This window comes from Schistocerca piceifrons, chromosome X (genome assembly GCF_021461385.2).
Source record: "Schistocerca piceifrons isolate TAMUIC-IGC-003096 chromosome X, iqSchPice1.1, whole genome shotgun sequence".
In the NCBI taxonomy this organism is placed as follows: Eukaryota; Metazoa; Arthropoda; class Insecta; order Orthoptera; family Acrididae; genus Schistocerca; species Schistocerca piceifrons.
Window position 1 is genome coordinate 382,785,244 of NC_060149.1, and position 20,493 is coordinate 382,805,736.

The 20,493-nt window shown below is 40.3% G+C and overlaps 1 protein-coding gene across 3 annotated transcripts in view; it reads right to left on the reverse strand.

The window, feature by feature from the left end:
- LOC124722736 (pre-mRNA-splicing factor 38B-like) overlaps positions 1–20,493 on the reverse strand; it is an 87,349-nt gene that overhangs the window by 47,348 nt on the left and 19,508 nt on the right. For all 3 annotated transcript variants that reach the window (XM_047247878.1, XM_047247876.1, XM_047247877.1), the window contains exon 2: positions 11,388–11,552. In XM_047247878.1, the coding sequence (XP_047103834.1) occupies positions 11,388–11,552 (165 nt within the window). The remainder of the gene's footprint in view (positions 1–11,387; positions 11,553–20,493) is intronic.

The window sequence follows — 20,493 nt, forward strand, 5'->3', positions numbered from 1 at the left end:
TTTGGAAGGTAGGAGACAAGGTACTAGCAGAAGTAAAGCTGTGTGGCCATGTTGTGAGCTGTGCTTTGATAGCTCGGCTGGAACAGCAGTTGCCTGTGGAAGGCTAAGTTCCCAGATTTGAGTCCAGATCTGCACACAGTTTTAATCTGCTGGGAAATCTCAGTATTTAAATTCAATCAATTCACAAATGTGGGCAAATAATTACTTACTGGTAACGTTTCACAAGTATTTATACATTATATAGCATACTCTTTTGGATCATGCTTGGTAATCTCATTACCACAACATTAGCATAGGTAAACCACACAGATATGTCGATGTATTGGATTACTGGTCTTTTACAATGACGTTCCTACAAATGAGGATAATTAAAGAGCACAACAACAGCCTTTGAAGTATTTTGAAGACAATAGGAAAAGCAAGGTGGGGTACATCCCTTCACCAACATACATCTGTCACTTTATTACCTCACAGACACACTTTGTGATTGTGGGGGCTCTTTGCCAATCAGGTGACACAATGACAGTTTGGTTATATAAATGTGGAACACACTGGTAGTCATTTGGCTACATATTATTCTGCACTTCAAGCTAGCCATTTACTATATCAAGCTACTACTACTATCATTTGGATAAAAGTGCACTTATGGAGTCAGCAGCTGTTGCGCAGCGTAGGTTGGCAACAACTCACATGATGAACGATGGAAACTGAATACAACAAATTGAGAGTTGATTATTGGCAAATCTGAATGGTTGTTCACAATTTTCTATGGTTCATATGAAAAGTCATCTGGTATTTTGTTCTATTATGTTAAAATCTAACCACACTGTCACAGAGTTTTGGGGAAAAAAAATCGAAATAAGACATACAAGTAGGTTAATACAATGAAGAACTTGGGTTAAACTACAGATCAGTTATGGCAATCATATTTCTGTGTTGAGATCCATTCGATTCACAAACTTTCAGCCAAACTGTCACATTAAAACCTAACCCAGGTCTCAGGCTATGCTAAAGGCCTCACAGTCAGTACATTTAGTTTCTTTCCACTCACATTCATTGATTTTGCCAACTGTCAATCAAATTGTAACATTTCCAACCTAACATAAGCCTAAGGCTCTGCTATAGGTCAGCGTGCCATTGCATTTAGTTTTTTTCCCTTTGTTTTCTCCCCCCCACTCAGAAAATAAATATGAAGATCAGCAAGCAACTTTAAAATTTCTAACTACCAGACCAATAAAACTGATTCTGACACTACCCACATTGAATTCAAATGTAATGAATCTGTGTCTTCTGTTAAAAGAAACCATTGGATTCAGTGATTAACAATGGCTAATTTATACTATGACCGGACTGGCTAATGACCAATGTCAATGAATTTCCAACATCAGCAAGCAACACAAGAGCTGCCAACACTGTACGTGCATTTTAGCCCAGCACTTGTATATTTGTAGTGTCAACATTGTGCAATCTGTTAAGCTCACTAGTGAAGACTGAGGAGGAGGAGGAGGATGAGGAGGAGGAGGAGAGGATGGGGGGGGGGGGGGGATGTTTTCCCAAAATGGATGAACATTAATTAATAAGGTTATGATCCTGAATCTCTGTTCACTTGTCAACATTTATAACATATATAACTATAATTAATACACTGACAATGTTCTCAGTGCCAACACAGTAATAAAAAAGGTTGTGACAGATGAATGCAGCAGCCTGTAGCCCTTTCAAGTATTATTTCAGTTAGCAAAAAGGTGAAATTGGAACCAGTTAAGATAGACCCCCAGAGAGCTTGTCCTGATATTCCTTGAAAGTATAGTCTGGATGTGTTATTGCTTGGTCAGCAGGACACTGAAACTTGGTAGGGATATCTTTGATATAAAAATTTGATATCTCAATGTCGAGAAAATTTCCCATGATAAAAGTGAAGTGCTCTCACAAAACACGTTGCAGCAGAAAGCGAACATCGTTGGACTGTTCTATAAGCTAGGGGGAGACAGAAGGATCTACTCATATATGTGTATGAAGCTGGTGAAAAGTGAGACACAATTCATTTCTTGCAGTAATAGATCATTCTCTTTTGCATATTAGCATTATTGACAAATTAATTATCAACATTACAGAAGGAAAAAATAAAAGCCTACAATGTGTGGCTTATAGTACCAGTTGCATGGTTCTTTAAAATGGTATTTGCTGGCAGGAGGAAAAGGTTCAAGATCAGATCTCTCAGTAAATTCAGTGACAGTTTTCAAGCTTTTGGTCATATCTCCAATATTTGACACAGTAAAAGTATACGCTGAAAAGGGATCGTGATATCCAATACTATAAATTAAAACATTCATGTATGGCAAGGAACCAAGTGTGGCTGCTTCTATAAGAGTCACTGAAAACACAAATGTGGACATGGCAATGTATCACACATCATCACTGTAGGCATCCCACTGTAACAGCACAGACACCGGCAAGCCGGGACAGCAGCCCAGCAGCAAAACCAGGCCAGTGTCCACTGGCCAATGCCCTACCAGCTCAGTAGCATTAGCAGAGACACTGCTTCTGCAGATGACACTTCTGCATGTCAACCACATAACCACCGGCCCACCAGTTATGCCATACCAGGCCATCGACCTCACTCCACGCGTCTTGATGCAACTTTGACACTGTGGCTTTCCGAAACTGTCAGTATGTGGAAATGGGATTTAAATCACCAGGATAAGCCTGCTGCCATGTTGTCACAGCTGACCCATCCAATGACACACGGCCTGTGTCAGTTGTTGCTGGATCTTTGACACTGCCTCTGCAATGTCATGAACCGATTAATGCTGCTCAAGTGTCTGACCTGAGCACGCAGATGTCACCTCGCTGCCGTGCCGCCACCTGGCAGTCGTCAGCACCATCTGCCATTGTGCTGTGGTAGCTGGATCGTCGCTACAGCTCATGGGGAACATCTGTGTCAGTACATCTGTACTGATATGCGAGGATCACCTCTCATCGTCTGCAGTCTGTCTGTTTCGAATATTTTGAACCACGTCTGTCTGTGTCTGACAATAAAGTGTTCTATCAATGGATCAGCTGCCTTCTTTGCCCACTCTGTCGCCAACTACCAGCAGAGTACCACTCGCCCACTCCCATCCTAAAGAATACTCCTTACAATGTTGGTGTTTGAATATCTGCCGGAGCTGGAAATCGTCACCCAATGGAACTTCAAAGAGCATGAGGTGCAGCAGCAGTGGCGTTCAGCATAAGTTTTCAAGTAAGTACTGGCCTCTCTTGTTGTGTTTGTCCTTTCCTACCTTTTTGCATACACTATATGCTTGAGGTGGTAGTACTGAGCAAAATGTATGTCAGTGAGAAAGCAATAACCCAAGAGACTATTCAGCATCTACTAAATAAGGTAGCTAATGTCAGAGCTAACAATGACACTTTGAGAAGGAAACTGGATTGTCTGAAGGGTGAAAGAAGTGAAGGGTCATCTTCAGGAGTATCTTTACCTATCCTCAACGCTGGTACAGGTTCATTGGTGGCTCCATTTTATGGTAAATCTGGGAAAGACATTTTTGTCTTCATGGACAGTTTGCATACAACTGCGAAATTAAGGAATTGCAGTTATGGACATTTGTTAAGTATAGCTTGCTTGAGACTATTAGGAGGTGTCAGAATGTATGTGATGTGCAATGAGAAATGGACTTTCAGGAAGGGTTGCTGGATCAGTACAGGAAAAACACCTTGCGGCATTATCGCAAATGACTTAATGATGTAACACAGAAGCAAGGAGACTCAATAGAGGGTTTAGTGGACTGCATCATAAAAATCAATGTAAATGTGTATGGATTAATGGACGCCCGTACAAAGTCCCAATTTTTGAACAGTCCACCCCCTTTTTTTTTCCACAGTCTACCCTAGACACTGTCACGAATGATGATGATGAAATGAGGAGGAAAACACCCAGTTCACGGGCAGAGAAAATCCTCAACCCATATGAAACAAAATAGAGACTCCTCAAGCTGCCTCTTGGAATCAGCATGGTTCTAACACAATGCATGATAACCAAGGCGCACTGGAGAATGGTACCAGTGATGTGTGTTTCTTTGAAAGCAAGAGGGAGTAAGGAGGTGTATTTCTGGCAAGTGACAGTAGTGTCCATTATAGTTCCACTCAATGATCGCGTTACTGGTGGCCAGTTTAGGCATCAAGGGCCAGGGGGACCAGTCACTCTGCAAGATCGGTACTGTCTGTCAGCAGGGGGGATGGAACCACATCCACAAACAGCAGCTCAGAATCTGACTGTGTGGGGGGATACAGCACCTTTTTATTTTGCTCAAGGGGTTATTCACATTGAGCATGGGGACAGATAAGGAATGGACAGCCCGAGGATCCACAGGCCATGGCTCCTTCAGCCACTGTTTGATGCTGGCCCCCGGTCCGGGATGGCCGGCGAGAGAGATCCTGAGAGGGAGCCCTGTTACCGGTAGACATCGAAGAAGGAAAACACTTTCTGGCTGGAAATGGGAAATGGTTCCTGAAGAAAGTCCCATGAGAGATTAGGATGGACATCTGGTTTGGGGAGGGTAGAGGTGGAGGGGGGAGGATGCAATGGTTGTGATTTTGGCATAACTGACTGTCATACACACAGGATTGAGGCGTTCATATTTCTTCCATGCCTCAATATATGACAGGTAGTCAATAAATTTGTATTCCTGGGTCGTGTGCTCTTTCCTGAAAATTGGCAAATGTCGAGGGTGATGTTTCATGCAGTTTATATACAAAGGTGGATGTTCACAACTACCTTCATGGAGTGACTGCCCATAGTTGCCGCATTTTGGGTTTGCCATACAGCGGGATGACGTATGTTCAATATGTAAACATCTGAAGCACCTCATAGGTTGTGGGACATACAGTTTCGCATCGTACCTGTACGCCATGACTAGCTTTCTCTGTGACGACATTCACTTCAAAAGGCCATGATAAAAGTGCCTGTATCTGTACAATATCCTTGGGACCTTTTTGACATGATCGATATAATGCACGCCTCACCACCGGAGATTAGTCCAGAGCTCCTGATCTATTTGCTGTTTGGAGTGTAAGTCCTCTGTGGACGATGATTCCTTGGACCATGTTTAGTTTGTGTGGGGCAGTGCCTGAAGAGCTGAAGTCTTGGCACCAGAGGAAGTTTTAATTAATAATGAACTATTTCTCATTTTTCCCAAAGACTCAATTTCCCGAAATTTGTCTTCAATCTTTTCAATAAGAGTTTTGTTGCAGTAAAGTATACCCATCAGTATGAGTACATTACAGGTATGGGGTGCAGTGCTTCGCACTACAATGCCTGGATTGTCTCTCTCCTCACAGCACAGCCAAGGAAGGTAGTGTCATGGGGCTGAGTCCTTGTGACCACTAGTAGAAGAAACTTTAATTCACTTTGAACAGGGGCTCTCTCCATGGGTGCCACCTAGCCACAGAAAAGGTTATCTGGCCAGTAAAATGTTGCTTGGAGTCCCCCTTTCCAGCCATGACAGGCAGGAACTCCATTGCTTGTTTGGGGAATTTCTAGCTCAGGATACAACAGTGTGATCCCTGTATGGTCAGGGACAACCACCATGCTTGAACTTGATAACCCAACCCCAACAGAATGAATACAATGCTGGGTTTTTGGAATAGTAATTTTGCAAGAAACGAAGGGCGCGAAGAGAGAAAGGCACAAAACGTGGATTATACACCACTCTCTGTGACCTTCACTGCACTTCTGTAAAAATTTGAAAATGCGCAGCATGTCAAACCTAACAAGGGGACCATATGGTTAAAAATGAAAATTGGTAGCATGCTGGAAGGGAGGAAAACGAGTGTCCAAAATCACAAACCATATCCATGCAAAATCGGCACAAAGAAGACCATCCAATGGAAAGGCAGAGAGGAAAAAAGAATGGTAGGAGGATAGACTTTCAGCACAGAAAGAGACATAGGGCTGGAAGGGCTGAGGCCCTGTAGTGGCTAAGCATGTACTCATAAAAGAGGTGCGAGACCCCTGAGAGGGAGGAAGGGATAACAAATGTTTCATACGGCAATTTAGTCAATAAAGAAGAATCTGAGGACACTTTTTGAATGTGAGGGGGGCAAGTAGGCTGACAGGGAATTTCCTCTTCTCATAGGGTGTGGACAGAGCCTAACCCAGCACCAATTTACAGAGAGCAGAAGGTAGCTGTATCAGTTCCGGTTGCCAAATGCAAAACCAAGGAAAACATGAGAGCCAGAAAATTCCTGGTTATGGTGCTCCTGAGCCTGTGGGGCAAATCCAGAATGGCAGAAGGTATCAAGGTATGACCTTTGAGTGGTGGGGTAATTTTTATGCAGCACCCAGACATAGTGACCTCTGAGCACCATTGGACATTAAGCCTGGATTTTGATGTATGAACAGTAGAAACTAAGTTCAGCACCTTGAGGACACTTTTGAGAAATTACAAACCATGATGCAAGGCAGGGCAAGACTAAATACTACTCAAAGTGAATATCATCTATTGCAATTAGCTTTTGAACATTTACAGGAGCAGCTGCGCCAAACCTCACAATTGTTTTGTAATTTTAGTAAACAAGGGTCTGGGTAAATGCAGGTGGCAGAATCCTAAAGACAGTATTCGGCACTGCCGACACAGAAGATGCTGAGGACATAAATGTAGGGTTGCAACAGGTACAGGTAGATGTGGAAGGAAATCAGGAGATGCTTGAAATATGCAGCACGCAATTGGCCAGCCTAGACCAAGACATGGAGAACAATACCCAGCACCATAGCTGCCATCCTCATGACACACATCCGAGAGTAAGCAGACAGAGTAAGTCATAAATTAGGAGTTTTCAAGGACCACTTGAAAACTGTCAAAACACAGCTGACCATCATGAGGTTTTTTTCACTCTTGCTGAAAGTAGTACTTTCACTAGTATCAAAGTTTCAGAACTGCTGGAAGCACCCCTCCATGCGATCCATGGGCATCTGACCCTAGTACTTTTGCAACCAAGACAGCCTCTGGCAGGGCTATGCAGAATTCGAGTAAAGTTACCAATCCCATTAGAATCATTAGCAGCAGTGGAGGAGGAATCATTACCATTTTATTACCTTCTGACCAACATAACCAGAACACAAGTAGGAACCAGGTTGAGAATATAGATACAGATTCCACTGACCTGTGAAGATCGTCAATTTGAGCCCTTCGCATCAATGCCCGCTCAATATCTCGGAAATTTGTGCCTTTACGGGTATATGAAATATTATTTGTATCATCGACAAGAAGTCTCATGCTCTACTTACCACTGCAGAACTATTACACTGCTGAGGTACGCAAGTCACCATTTGCCCAACAAAGCAAACACACACTCAATCTGAATCATGTGAATACACTTTGTTCTGCTCTGAGAAGCCTGAGACCAAATGCCCCAGGAAGGCAATTACAAGTGAAACCAAATTTTCCCAGAAGATAGCGTCCACGTGCTATACTCAGTACTGAAACTGATAGTAGTCACTGCCATCTCTTACGAGCAAGAATATTTTGGCTGCACCCAGCGCATAGAGCTACAATGTAAAGGATTGCTAATGAATGGTACTCGATGCGACATTTAAGGTCCCACTTTCAGATTGTCTGCCACCAATACTGGAACCGCAATTCTAAACACCAGTGCCTTATCAGTGCCCTAGCTCTCTTGCCTAGCTGTACACTTCCTCCACTGCCACACCACTCTGCTTGAGTGTGACAAGGGGGGGGGGGGGGGGGGGGGGAACTGCAAATGTGCCATATTTAAATGGGAATGCAGACACACTATATACGACTTGGTTTCCCATTTCATATTTCTCAACAGCAAGTATCACAAACAAAACATACGTTTGTTGTTATTTAATTATTTTTGGTGCACTGGAGGCGTAATATAATTTTTATGTGTTACAGAACATCAGCATATGTACAGAGACAGAATTTAACAGATCTTCTCAAGTCAGGCTGCCACCTAATTGTGGCCTATTTATTTTCACAACAGAAAAAAAAAACCTTTCACGCACAAATACTGATTGAAAAATCGATATCACATTTACTATTAGAGAGACATGGAAACTCTTCCCGAGGAAGACAATGTACACCTCCAGGACAGGTTTAATGTAAAAGAATTTGTCTTCTAGTTTGAACTAACATTGTGGATTGTTCACTTCCATGTGCATATCCACATGTTCAGGGGCACTTGCAACTGAAATGACAAATGGTTTTGAAAACAGATTGGCAGTAAAAACTTTAGAAAGGTATACATTTAATTCTTTCAGGGGAAAAATGATTTCTTCAAACCTCGTGATTTCTTTAATGCCAATGAGACAAAGGAATGGACAATGTTTTTTGTCACAATTTGTCCCTTACATAATGCAATTTTCTTTTTAAACATATCATCAAATTAGAAATAAGTTGTTTCTTATATTGCTCTCTCTTACCATGGGCAGTGTGCAGTTAAGACCACTTAAAATGCAAGGTCTTCAATCCATTCTTGTTTTAATTTTCATTCATGCACTCATTTTTCCTTTATAAATTCAACAACAGTGGGTTTTAAATCGAAAAATCATTCTGGGCTTGCCACTTGACTTAACCAATGTACTTTGCAGTAACCAATAGAGTCTCCATACTCTTCTTTCAATTAGACTGAAAGGTCTTCACAATAAAGGATGACAGCCAAAAACAGTTGCAGGATATAATTTTTTTATTAAAATTCTTGACCAAGGTTTCGGTACATATAAATATACCTTCATCAGAAGTAGTTCATAGGCGAAGTAACGGTGGTAAACTGTTCGCTTTGATCCTGTGCCCATTACACATGTTGTACAAATGGAGATGATATTTTAATTATTGACGACGCCTTTTGGCATAATTGTTTTATTATTCTCCAGTGCATGATGTAATTTTAGAAGTTTTACTTCTGATGAAGGTATATTTATATGTACCGAAATCTTGGTCAAGAATTTTAATAAAAAAATTATATCCTGCAACTGTTTTTGGCTGTCATCCTTTATTGTGAAGAATTTTAACAGTTGCTGCTGCAGCCATGTTTAAAATCTTGAGACTGAAAGGTGTTGCAACTGACACGGGATAATATATGTGACTTCAGAAAATTTACCATTCGTACCACCAATTTTGTCACATGCTCCATGCCTGCAAATTTAGCACAGAGTGCTTCTTGACATACAGAACAATGAATCCCATCTGCCAATTGTTGAACATTTTTTCTCAGTAATCGTCAGCTAAATCTTTAAACTCTTTCTGCATGATGTAGTAATGCTGTTCCACAGCAAACTGTGATACCCGTTTATAACGTGACTGTGTATTGCGTAATAGATATTGAGAATTATTCTCCTTTTCCTCTGTCATTCCCATTCATATTTAAAGGCCTGTGATGATAGATTGCTAGACTGCCTCATTTCGTGGAAAAAGCCACTGGACCTGTGAACTACTTTTACACCACAAACAAATAGCGAAGGGTAAACATCACTGACTCCCCCAAGTCTGCCAAACTGAAGAAAGTCGTGCCAATTGAAAAATCCTACACCACAATGCTAAACGAAATTTCGTGCTTTACCGAGTACTTCCAAAAAGTACCAAGTAAAGCCAAACCTCGTCCCTCACATCGTGCTCACATGTAGTTTGGCATGCTGTGGCCAACATTGCTTTAACACATGTAACAGTTTCCCTTTCCTATCCATTTACTATATATGTCTTTAATACTTGTGCCCACAATGGGTCTTGTTGCCCACAACATCCTGGCTCACACAAAGTTAGTAATCATATGTATAACAATAATGGAAATTTCTGGATGGACACAACATAAGGGAAGGGCAGCCAATCACCTACAGCAGATCACGCGTGGAGAACAGAAACACATAACAGAAAACAGCATTCACACTAGCTTTCAAGCACTAGCTCCTTTTCTAGCAACAGTAAACCTATTCACAGACACACTACTACACAGACAGCTAAATGCGCATTCTCATTGCCACGGCAAGTAATCATTTGGGATTTTAACACTTTTGGAGATGGATTGGCTTACTTTCATGTTGCTGTTTCTTAAATAGAGCATTATTTAAAAGATTTTAATCATGTTCTAGAGCTCCTGCATTTTCTCTTAACTTCAATGTAAATAAGAAGCTACTACTCAAGACTGCCTAGTCACTTTTCACAAATTGGAGGAAAAAAAAAAAAAAAGGTGAACAAGTATTGTATGCATTCAATTCCTGCTATTATGGTCTACATTTCAATATGGTTGAAGACTTGTATTCAACACTGTATGTGTGTATTTGACTTATACAATTTATATTTTATAACAAGCAAACAGAGAAATAATGTGTGCATGACTGGGTCAGCTTGAAATAAATGAACTTTAGCAGGCACCCCTGACAAAGTAGAGTACCCCGATTTTCTGCTGAAGGCATACACATCTCCTCTGCATGCCACTTACATTGAGGCTTTAGTTTTTTCTTTTTTTTTTAATTGAGGGTTACACCTTTATTACAATGTGGTGAATGAAGCCTCCATTATCCATTGATACAAAATATTCCACTGTCATTCTAACAGTGTCTGACATTTTTGCAGATAATTGGTGGTACCCAACTAGAGCTTGGATGTCTGTTTCCACAATCTCGTAACTAACAATGGTTGATTGGGATAGAATGTTTTTCTTTCAGTTTTACACTACACTGTTAATTTGCACACAATGTGTGCACACTACCCTCCTCCAACAATGAAGACTTGAAAGGTTGGTTGGTTTGGGGAAGGAGACCAGACAACGTGGTCATCGGTCTCATCGGATTAGGGAAGGAAGTCGGCAGTGCCCTTTCAGAGGAACCATCCCAGCACTTGCCTGGAGTGATTTAGGGAAATCACGGAAAACCTAAATCAGGATGGGCGGACGCGGGATTGAACCGTCGTCCTCCCGAATGCGAGTCCAGTGTCTAACCACTGCGCCACCTCAATCGGTGACTTGAAAGGGATAAAATTAATACAGTGCTGTAATACTATATCCCGCCCCCTGATCCCCAAATTTCTACCGGTTTAAACATTATATTATGGACCATCCATCTGAAGTGCTGAAAAACCTACCTACCTACCCCTCTCTCTCTCTCTCTCTCTCTCTCTCTCTCTCTCTCTCTCTCTCTCTCTCTCTCTCTCTTTAAAAGTACGTATATTTGCTTCATTTTCTTACAAAAACTCATATTAACATTTCTCAATGCAGCAGTGTTTTTTCATTACAGGTAAATTCATCTACAGGTAAATTCATCATCAGATGAGTGATTCCCTCGTTTAAAAAAACACCCTATAAAATGTCATTTCCATGTACACTGGCCATCAAGTTAGTATTACAGAATTATTCTAAGACATTACAATAGCTACCCTTGAAGTAATGAGATGACTGGATGTTTGTCAAAATCAATGGGTTAAGATTCATGGTCCGCTCATTCCCCCACAATGGTAAAATGTTATTTTTCTTTTCTAGTTTCTGCGCATGTGTCTTTTTCTCTTCTTCTTGGCCAGGGCTCCGATCAAGCCAGTTGGTGTCTGAAAAGAAAATTTCCATGTCTTAGTTCCAAAACTCAACACTGTACCAATGAAATATTACCAGTCCAAAATATTAGAGCCATTTGCAAAATATTCATTTCATGTGGGAGGAAATATGTTTGTTTCAGGTGTTTAATAGTGTTAAATTGTTCCAATAGATATGTTGGATGATGTGTGAAATCAACCAACATATTATCTTCAGTTCTACATAAAAGTCTTTCTATTCCCCGAATGTACACTCTCTTACACTTTAGCTACACAATAAGAAAAACACACAAAACTTGTAAGACTGTTGAAGGAGTTCACAACCACTCGAAGATACTTTTAAAAAGCTTTATTTTATTGCTGCAACCACTTTTGGGCCATTATGCCTCTATTCAGATAGCAACACTTGTTTCAGAAAAGTGTCAGAGTCATCGTATGCATGTCATATCTACTTGCAATTTGTCAATGAACTAGAGTGTTGTCAACCTATAAATAATTTAGGCTCCTCTTAGAATTTATTAGTAGTTCAACTTTTTATGGCTGCTGACAAGCTACTGATATGTGTTCCTGAATAATGGATGCCTTTCTGGACCAAAGGAAGTGACTTCAAATCTTTGTGAAGATTATTCTTATTCCTAGTATTGATTCCATGTATTGAGCTGTTGGTTTGAAAAACAGATATTTTTAATGGCAAATTTCATTAACAAATAAATATATTGGAAAGCAATAATTCCCCAATCAGGCCTCAGCAGAACATATTTGAGTTCACACCACAAACAATTCTTATTATTCGTTTTTGGATGTGGAAAATTTAAGCTTGGCTTGATGAGATACTCCATAAAAAAAATAATCCCATATGACTCTATTGAATGAAAGTAAGCACGGTACGCGAGCTTTTTTTATTTTTATACCACTAAGTCTGACAACATTTGAATTGCAAAAACAGAGATTTGTTTAGGTGCCTTGGCAGTTCTGTGGTATGCTCCTCCCTGTAGAATTTATCATCAAGTTGTAATCCCAAGAATTTGACACTGTCAACTTTTTCTATTGGTTTTTCATAATATTTTAGGCAAATACTGGCAGGAAACCTCTTCCAAGTTCTAAAATGCATGTTGTGTGTTCAAAGTTTAGTGACAAAGAACTGGTTAGGAACCATTTATTAACGTTCATGAAAATTTTGTTAACCAATATTGTATTTGATTTGCTATTTACTGCAATGTATGTTTCATCTGCAGACAAAACAAACTTGACATTATGTAATGTTGCAGATGAAAGCTCACTGATATACACAAGTAAAAGTACGGGGCCCTAAGATGGAACCTTGTTGGACACCACAAGTAATTAGTTCCCAGTTGGAGGATGCCTGATAGCTTAATACACATCTATTTTGTAATGACATCCTTTGTTTCCCATCAGAGGTGTAAGGTTTGAATCATCTTGCAGCATGTCCTATTATACTGTACTATTCTAATTTACTCAAGAGGAGATTGTGATTTGCATACCAGATACATTTCACAGATCACAAAATATACCAGTGGCCTGTAATTTACTGTCTAATAACAAATTAAGTACATTCTATGAGACTTCCTGGTAGATTAAAACTGTGTGCTGGAGCGAGACTCAAACTCGGGGCCTTTGCCTTTTGTGGGCAAGTGTTCTAACAACTGAGCTACCCAAGCCTGACTCACGATCCATCCTCACACATTTAAATCCATCAGTACCTCATCTCTTACCTTCCAAACTTCACAGAAGCTTTGCTGCAGGAGGCCAGGTCATGAGCCAGGCTTGGGTAGCTCAGTTGGCAGAGCACCTGCCCATGAAACACAAGGGTCCTGAGTTGAGTCTCGGTCTGTCTGGCACACTGTTTTAATCTGCCAGGAGTTTTCATATCAGCACACACTACACTACAGAATGAAAATTTCATTCTGGAAGTACATTCTAGCTGTATATGGAGATGGCCTTCTCAATATCAGAACCCTTTAGAAATTCCAACGTCATTCTGACAACATATCATTTGTTGTCAGACATTTAAGAAGCCGACTGTGTATTACTTTTTCTAACATTATTGAGAACTCTGGCAAAAGGGAAGTTTGACAGTACTTATTTACCATATTTATTCAAGCATAAAATGACCCTGATTATAAAATGACCCCCTTCTTCTTCTTTTCCAAGAGGCTTCTTGAGAAAAATTTATTTTTAACGTATTCTGACTAATCAAAATTACAAACTGTTTTATTGACAAAGTATCTGCCTAAAAAGTTAACATTAAACCTATTCTAAATTTATGTCATTTATTAGTTCTCTACATTTTAATAAAACATGGAAAAATAAAATGAACAAAAGGAAATGATTTATATTAATTTGCAGACCATTTTCTTTTCTACATTTTTTGCTTTCTAACTGTATCACCTGTGGTATCACTATTTTTAATCATCTTCACCCCAACGACACAGCTGTGAAATTTATATATTTACTGTGACAAATATTCAGCTATTCTGAATATGTTGTGATTTCTAAGGTTGTGGTTACGGTGGGATCTGAGAATACAGCTGTTTCTATCTGAATACATATTGGATTTTGCTTTTAAACTAATGTGAGAATGTTACAATGGCATTTGCTTCCAAACATATGAACTGCCGTCACTGTCATTGGGTGCATAGAACTAGTAGCATACATACCATCTTTCGTTCCCATCGTACATCACATCGAGTGTCAGCAACATTGTAGCACAAAACATGTAAGTACACTACTGGCCCCCAATCTAGACATTTACCGTCTCCTCCAGAAATGCATATTATTGTTGAGTATCTGTCCAATTTTAAAGTCAGTTGAATTTTGACAAGTGGATTCAGGCAAACTGCTGTTTAAATGTGGCAGATCTTCCTAAAAAAAGTCAAAGTATGAGGTATACATTCCCATGGCTGGTAATAAGACATAATTTGCTGCCTGCTCAATACTCCCCCTCACTGCACGTATCTAGTTCTGAGCCAAGCTGATACCATTGTTTCCCCTCCAACCCTTCTGTAGTGCTGTGCTTGACAAACTGTGAAACACAAACTGCTGGCATCTGTTGGTACCATCTCCAGGGCAGATCTTGTCGCTGTAATTTATTCTCACAATAATTACAGTCTCTTAAATATGAATGCGTTTGTTTGTTTGTTGAAGGACAACGTTTCCATTTTTGAATGTTAGCTTCACTTAAAAAGCAGCATTAATGTTTGTACACGGTATCCATACATGTACGAGAACAGCAACAGACTGTTGTAGTGGCTAATTCATAGTTTCTCGCGTATCCTTTGCACTAGCGCTGCTCAAGTTAAATCACATGTGATCATCTGATCAACGTCAATATTGTATTGAGCACTTCGGCTTATTGGAAAATCTAGAACCTGTTCAAATGCAAGTGTCGCCTGCCCATCACCCTTCCGAATTCTTCAAAACAAATCTGCATCTGCTTCATCTGTAAGTGAAAGATGACCCATATGCTATTAAACAATGTAAAACTGTCAACATCAGCAGCAACAGTTTAATCTCAAATATAAGACGACCCTGTACTTTTCGAATGATGAATTTGAGGAAAAACCTCATCTTATAATCAGGTAAATATGGTGTCTCATTTCTTAAACAAAGGCTTAACTTCAAAATATTTCAACCATTCCGGAAATATTGTTCTCAAGATCTCAAACACACATCAGAAAGGAAAATAAGAAAAGTGAAAAAAAGTGGCTATGTTTGCCATAAGAATAATTGCCAACTCTGGGCAGAACATAGGCCTCCAAAGGGAACATCACCATGTCGAAGGCATTTTCATTTTCAGTGGTGGGAAAGGAGGTTTTTTCTGCTCTGAAGATGCTGGAAGCACTGTTGGTGGTAGCACAGCTACTGGCAAGGTCACCCTATGGAGAAATCATACAAAGCATGTCCCACAAGATAGGGAAGGGGGAACTCTAGACTATAGGCAATCCCACAAGAGGAACTAATTCCAAAATGAGAACCTAGTCCTCAAAGGTTGGTGGTCCAGCACAGGGTTGATACCCCTTTCTCATTTAGTTCATCATCATGAATAATTGATCAAGGATTGCCCACCAGCATTAAAACATTCATTTTAAGCAACAGTAGATGATTCCATATGTTTACTGTTCTGAAGGCCTGTCCTTCCTTCTACAGACAGATTAAACTGCATATATACCAGGTCATTATCAGGACAGTCATAAGCTATGGATGTGGAACATGGACATTAACGAATGTTAATGCACAGTACTCAGAATATTTGAACACAAGGTGCATGAAATCTACAGGGCAGTTCAGAATAATAATGGTTCATGGAGAGTTAGAGCAAAAGCTGAGTTGGAACATCTTATGCAAGGAGCAGAAATTTTAATGTAAATAAAAAGTTGAACAGACTGGCTTAGACATGTTCTTAGGGTGGATAATGTAAATATCACAATATATGTTAATGAATGGAGGTCAAACAGCAAAGGACAGAGAGGCAGGCCATGAAAGAGGTGAATATACTATGTGGAAGAGGATACAAAAGTCTTAGATTTAAATGTTGGAGAAGTACCTCTCATTGGGGAGGGCAGAAGCAGGAAACTTTCTGAAGGGGGTACTACCTACACAGCGCTAAAGTGCTGAGAGGGGGAGGCAGAGGACGAGGAGGAGGAAAAAGAAGTTAACACATTTTCATTCAATAATGTCCTGTGCAATAATCTTCTGGGTTACCTCTTCACTTAAACAGTATTCATTGCACAAAAGACAATAATTAGAATTATGCGTGGAGTTCACACACATACATCATGCAGGCATCTGCTGGGATTGGGAATATTAAAGCACAACCTAGCAATATATTTATTCAATGATGAAATTTGTTGTCAAAAACAACAAAAGAGACATAATGAATTTCCTTCTAATTGGACTAACTATGGCACAAAAGTGAGTGTTTTACACTGCCGTAAAACTCTTTGACAACCTGCCTACAGAAATACCATGTCAGATGGACAGCATAAGTGTATGAAAATGAAGAAAGGCTGGCTGGCTCTCTTGTTGATTGGCTGGTTTGTTTCATGTTCCATGCATAATTTGCACAATAAATCGTAATGATGTACAGGGTTATTACAAATGATTGAAGCGATTTCACAGCTCTACAATAACTTTATTATTTGAGATATTTTCACAATGCTTTGCACACACATAGAAAAACTCAAAAAGTTTTTTTAGGCATTCACAAATGTTCGATATGTGCCCCTTTAGTGACTCTGCAGACATCAAGCCGATAATCAAGTTCCTCCCACACTCGGCGCAGCACGTCCCCATCAATGAGTTCGAAAGCATCGTTGATGCGAGCTCGCAGTTCTGGCACGTTTCTTGGTAGAGGAGGTTTAAACATTGAATCTTTCACATAACCCCACAGAAAGAAATCGCATGGGGTTAAGTCGAGAGAGCCTGGAGGCCATGACATGAATTGCTGATCATGATCTCCACCACGACCGATCCATCGGTTTTCCAATCTCCTGTTTAAGAAATGCCGAACATCATGATGGAAGTGCGGTAAGGCTTCTGCTTTAGCCTTTTCCGTAAGATTTTCCAAACCGTCGGCTGTGGTTCGTTTAGCTCCCTGCTTGCTTTATTCGTCGACTTCCGCGGGCTATGCGTGAAACTTGCCCGCACGCGTTCAACCGTTTCTTCGCTCACTGCAGGCCGACCCGTTGATTTCTCCTTACAGAGGCATCCAGAAGCTTTAAACTGTGCATACCATCGCCTAACGGAGTTAGCAATTGGTGGATTTTTGTTGAACTTCGTCCTGAAGTGTTGCACTGTTATGACTGACTGATGTGAGTGCATTTCAAGCACGACATACGCTTTCTCGGCTCCTGTCGCCATTTTGTCTCACTGCGCTCTCGAGCGCTCTGACGGCAGAAACCTGAAGTGCGGCTTCAGCCGAACAAAACTTTATGAGTTTTTCTACGTATCTGTAGTGTGTCGTGACCATATGTCAATGAATGGAGCTACAGTGAATTTATGAAATCGCTTGAATCATTTGTAATAGCCCTGTAGAACAAGTCACTTTATACCAGGTGTACCAAAAGATAATGTCAATCCTTGATGAGAGGATAAAGGACCTTATTTGCACTGAAAGTTACTAAAGTGAAGTCTGTGTCTGAACATCCACAAAGTTTACTAATGAGGAATACTAAGATAGGCAATTTGTTTATGGTTTCTGTAATGGCAATGCATCCATGGCATCCAAGTAGATGGGTGTTTCAAGCTCTCCACCAATGCATGGGGGATACAGGAATGCTACAACAATCTACACATCACATTGGTCAACCAGGACATGCTCCATATCGTAAAGAAGAAATTCTCGATATTGTAGAAGCACTTCCATTATCAGTACAAGGTGTCCTAGGTGTCACGTTGGACTTCCACACTCATCGAGTTGGCGGGTACTTCATCATCAAGCTCTTTATCTATACCATATGAACACTGTGCAAGAATTAAAGCCACAACCATGGACATCATCTTGCATACTGTCAGTGGTCATTATAGATGATTAATGACTGACTAGATTTCGAGAACAATGTCTTGTGGACTGATGAGTCAGCATTCAAAAAATATGGTGTTATGAACTGACGCAACTTATACATCTATTCTGACAACAATACTCAAGTAGCTTGTTCCATCTCATTTCAAACAAGATTTTGTGATAATGAACAGGAAGCTATCCTTGGTGGCACACTGACTATCCCATTCATATACAATTGGAGGGGGAGGGGGTCTGATTGCTTGCTTTTTTAAGAAGTTAAGCTAAGAGCAATACTGGATAATATGCCTGTACAGACAAGACAACACATATGGTTATCAACCAGAAGGTGCTCCAGCACATTTCTGACTAGGAGTACGACAATGGCTGTACAACAATTTTCCAGCTATGCGGATTGGAAGAGGTGGTCCTGTTCCTTGGCCAGCATAGCACCACTATCTGACGCCACTGGACTTCTTTCTCTGGGGATTCCTCAAAGAGCAAGTGCACAGAGAAGAGCTCATGCAACAATTCATACAGTGGCAGGAGCAACACATTAGCAGGGATTTGGTAACTTGCAGCGAGAGGTCAGGTGCTGTGCTGAACCTTGTATTTGAGAGAGAGGGGGACATTTCGAGCATGTGCACCAATAGGGCCATGTCAAACCAAGGAAAATGGCACATATTAATGTAATTATTACAGGAATTAACAGAACAAAATTAAACCATCAATTGTATGATAAATGCGTTAATTGACATTGGCATGGAATGAACAAGAAAGTAGCCATTCCGGAGTTACATATAACAGAAAAAGGGTGACAAATATGGAAAAATTGAATAACATTTTTTGCTGCAAACAAGGTCTTATTTCATCTCACCAAGGACGGACATTACCTTTTGATATCGCCTGTATTAATATCATAAATTATTTTGTAAATACGGCTACATGCTGAACATTTACAACTGTTTTTTTCTTTAAGGATAGAGATGTGAATTAGTAATTCCTACCCATCGTCTTTTACACATTACAATAATAGAAACTTTACTACAGAATAGGAGTTGTCAAGGAGAAACTTTTTCAGTTTCTTTTCAAATTTCACTTTGCTGTCTCTCAGACAGTTCACACCACTGAGTAAGTGATCAAAAAGTTTGTTTGCAACATGGTTCAAAAATGGCTCTGAGCACTATGGGACTTAACTTCTGAGGTCATCAGTCCCCTACAACTTAGAACTACTTAAACCTAACTAACCTAAGGACATCACACACATCCATGCCTGAGGCAGGATTCGAACCTGCAACCATAGCGGTCGTGCGGTTCCAGACTGTAGCGCCTAGAACCACTCGGCCACCCCGGCCGGCTTTTGCAACATGGAGCACACCTTTTTGTACTGCTGATGATCTTAATGCGGAGTAATGAACATTTTTTTCTGGTATTGTAATTATGTGCATCATTGTTCCTTCTGAATAACAGTTAATTATTTACAACAAACTTCATTAAAATTGTGAAGCAGTAGTCAAAATGTCCATCTCATTAAACAGATATCCATAAGTAAGTCCATCATCAGTAAGCAACACATATTATTATTAAAGAACATTTTTGAGCAATTAAAACTTTCTTCCATAAAGATGAGTTTCCACAGGACATTCCATATGACATCATGGAATGAAAGTATACAAAATATGTCGACTTACTGATTTGTCTGTCTCTCCCCAAGATCTGCAATCATTGTAAGTGCAAATGTGGCTGAACTAAGTAGTTTTAGCAGTTCCAAAATGCACTTTCCCCAGTCTGAATTCTCATCAATACAGACACCTAAGAATTTCCAATTTTTTTACCCTATTTGTTATTTCCCCACCATGTGTTACACTTATCATTACTGTAGTAGCTCTAGGTGTGCAGAATTGAATATGTTCTGTCTTTTTACGACTGAGGGTGAGATGATTCGCAGAAATTATTTGCACTGGCGGTAAGGGTAAAGCACATCGTGCATGGTAGAATGGCACTATCCAAAACTCGTGCTGAGGCAACTGTGGTGCACCACAGGCCATAAATGACAGGAGTGAACGACAGCTGCGGACATGTGTATGGGCAAATAGACGTGCGACTGTTGAGCAACTGATCACCCAGATGAACCAAGGGGTTAACAACAGTATCTTCTCAACGACCATTCAGTGAATGTTGCTGTGCATGTGCTTCTGCAACAGGTGCCTGATTCATGCAACCATGCTGACTGCTGTTCATCAGTGGCAAACACTGGAATTGGCACACCAATACTGCAACTGGGCATTCACTGTGGCGAGAGGTGGCCTTTCCAGATGAGTCACATTTTATGCTCCATTGGACAGATGGCCATTAGCGGGTATGGCACGAAACCTATGAAAGAAAACATCCTGCAACAATTGTTGGAACGGTCCACGCCAGAGGAGATAGCATTAT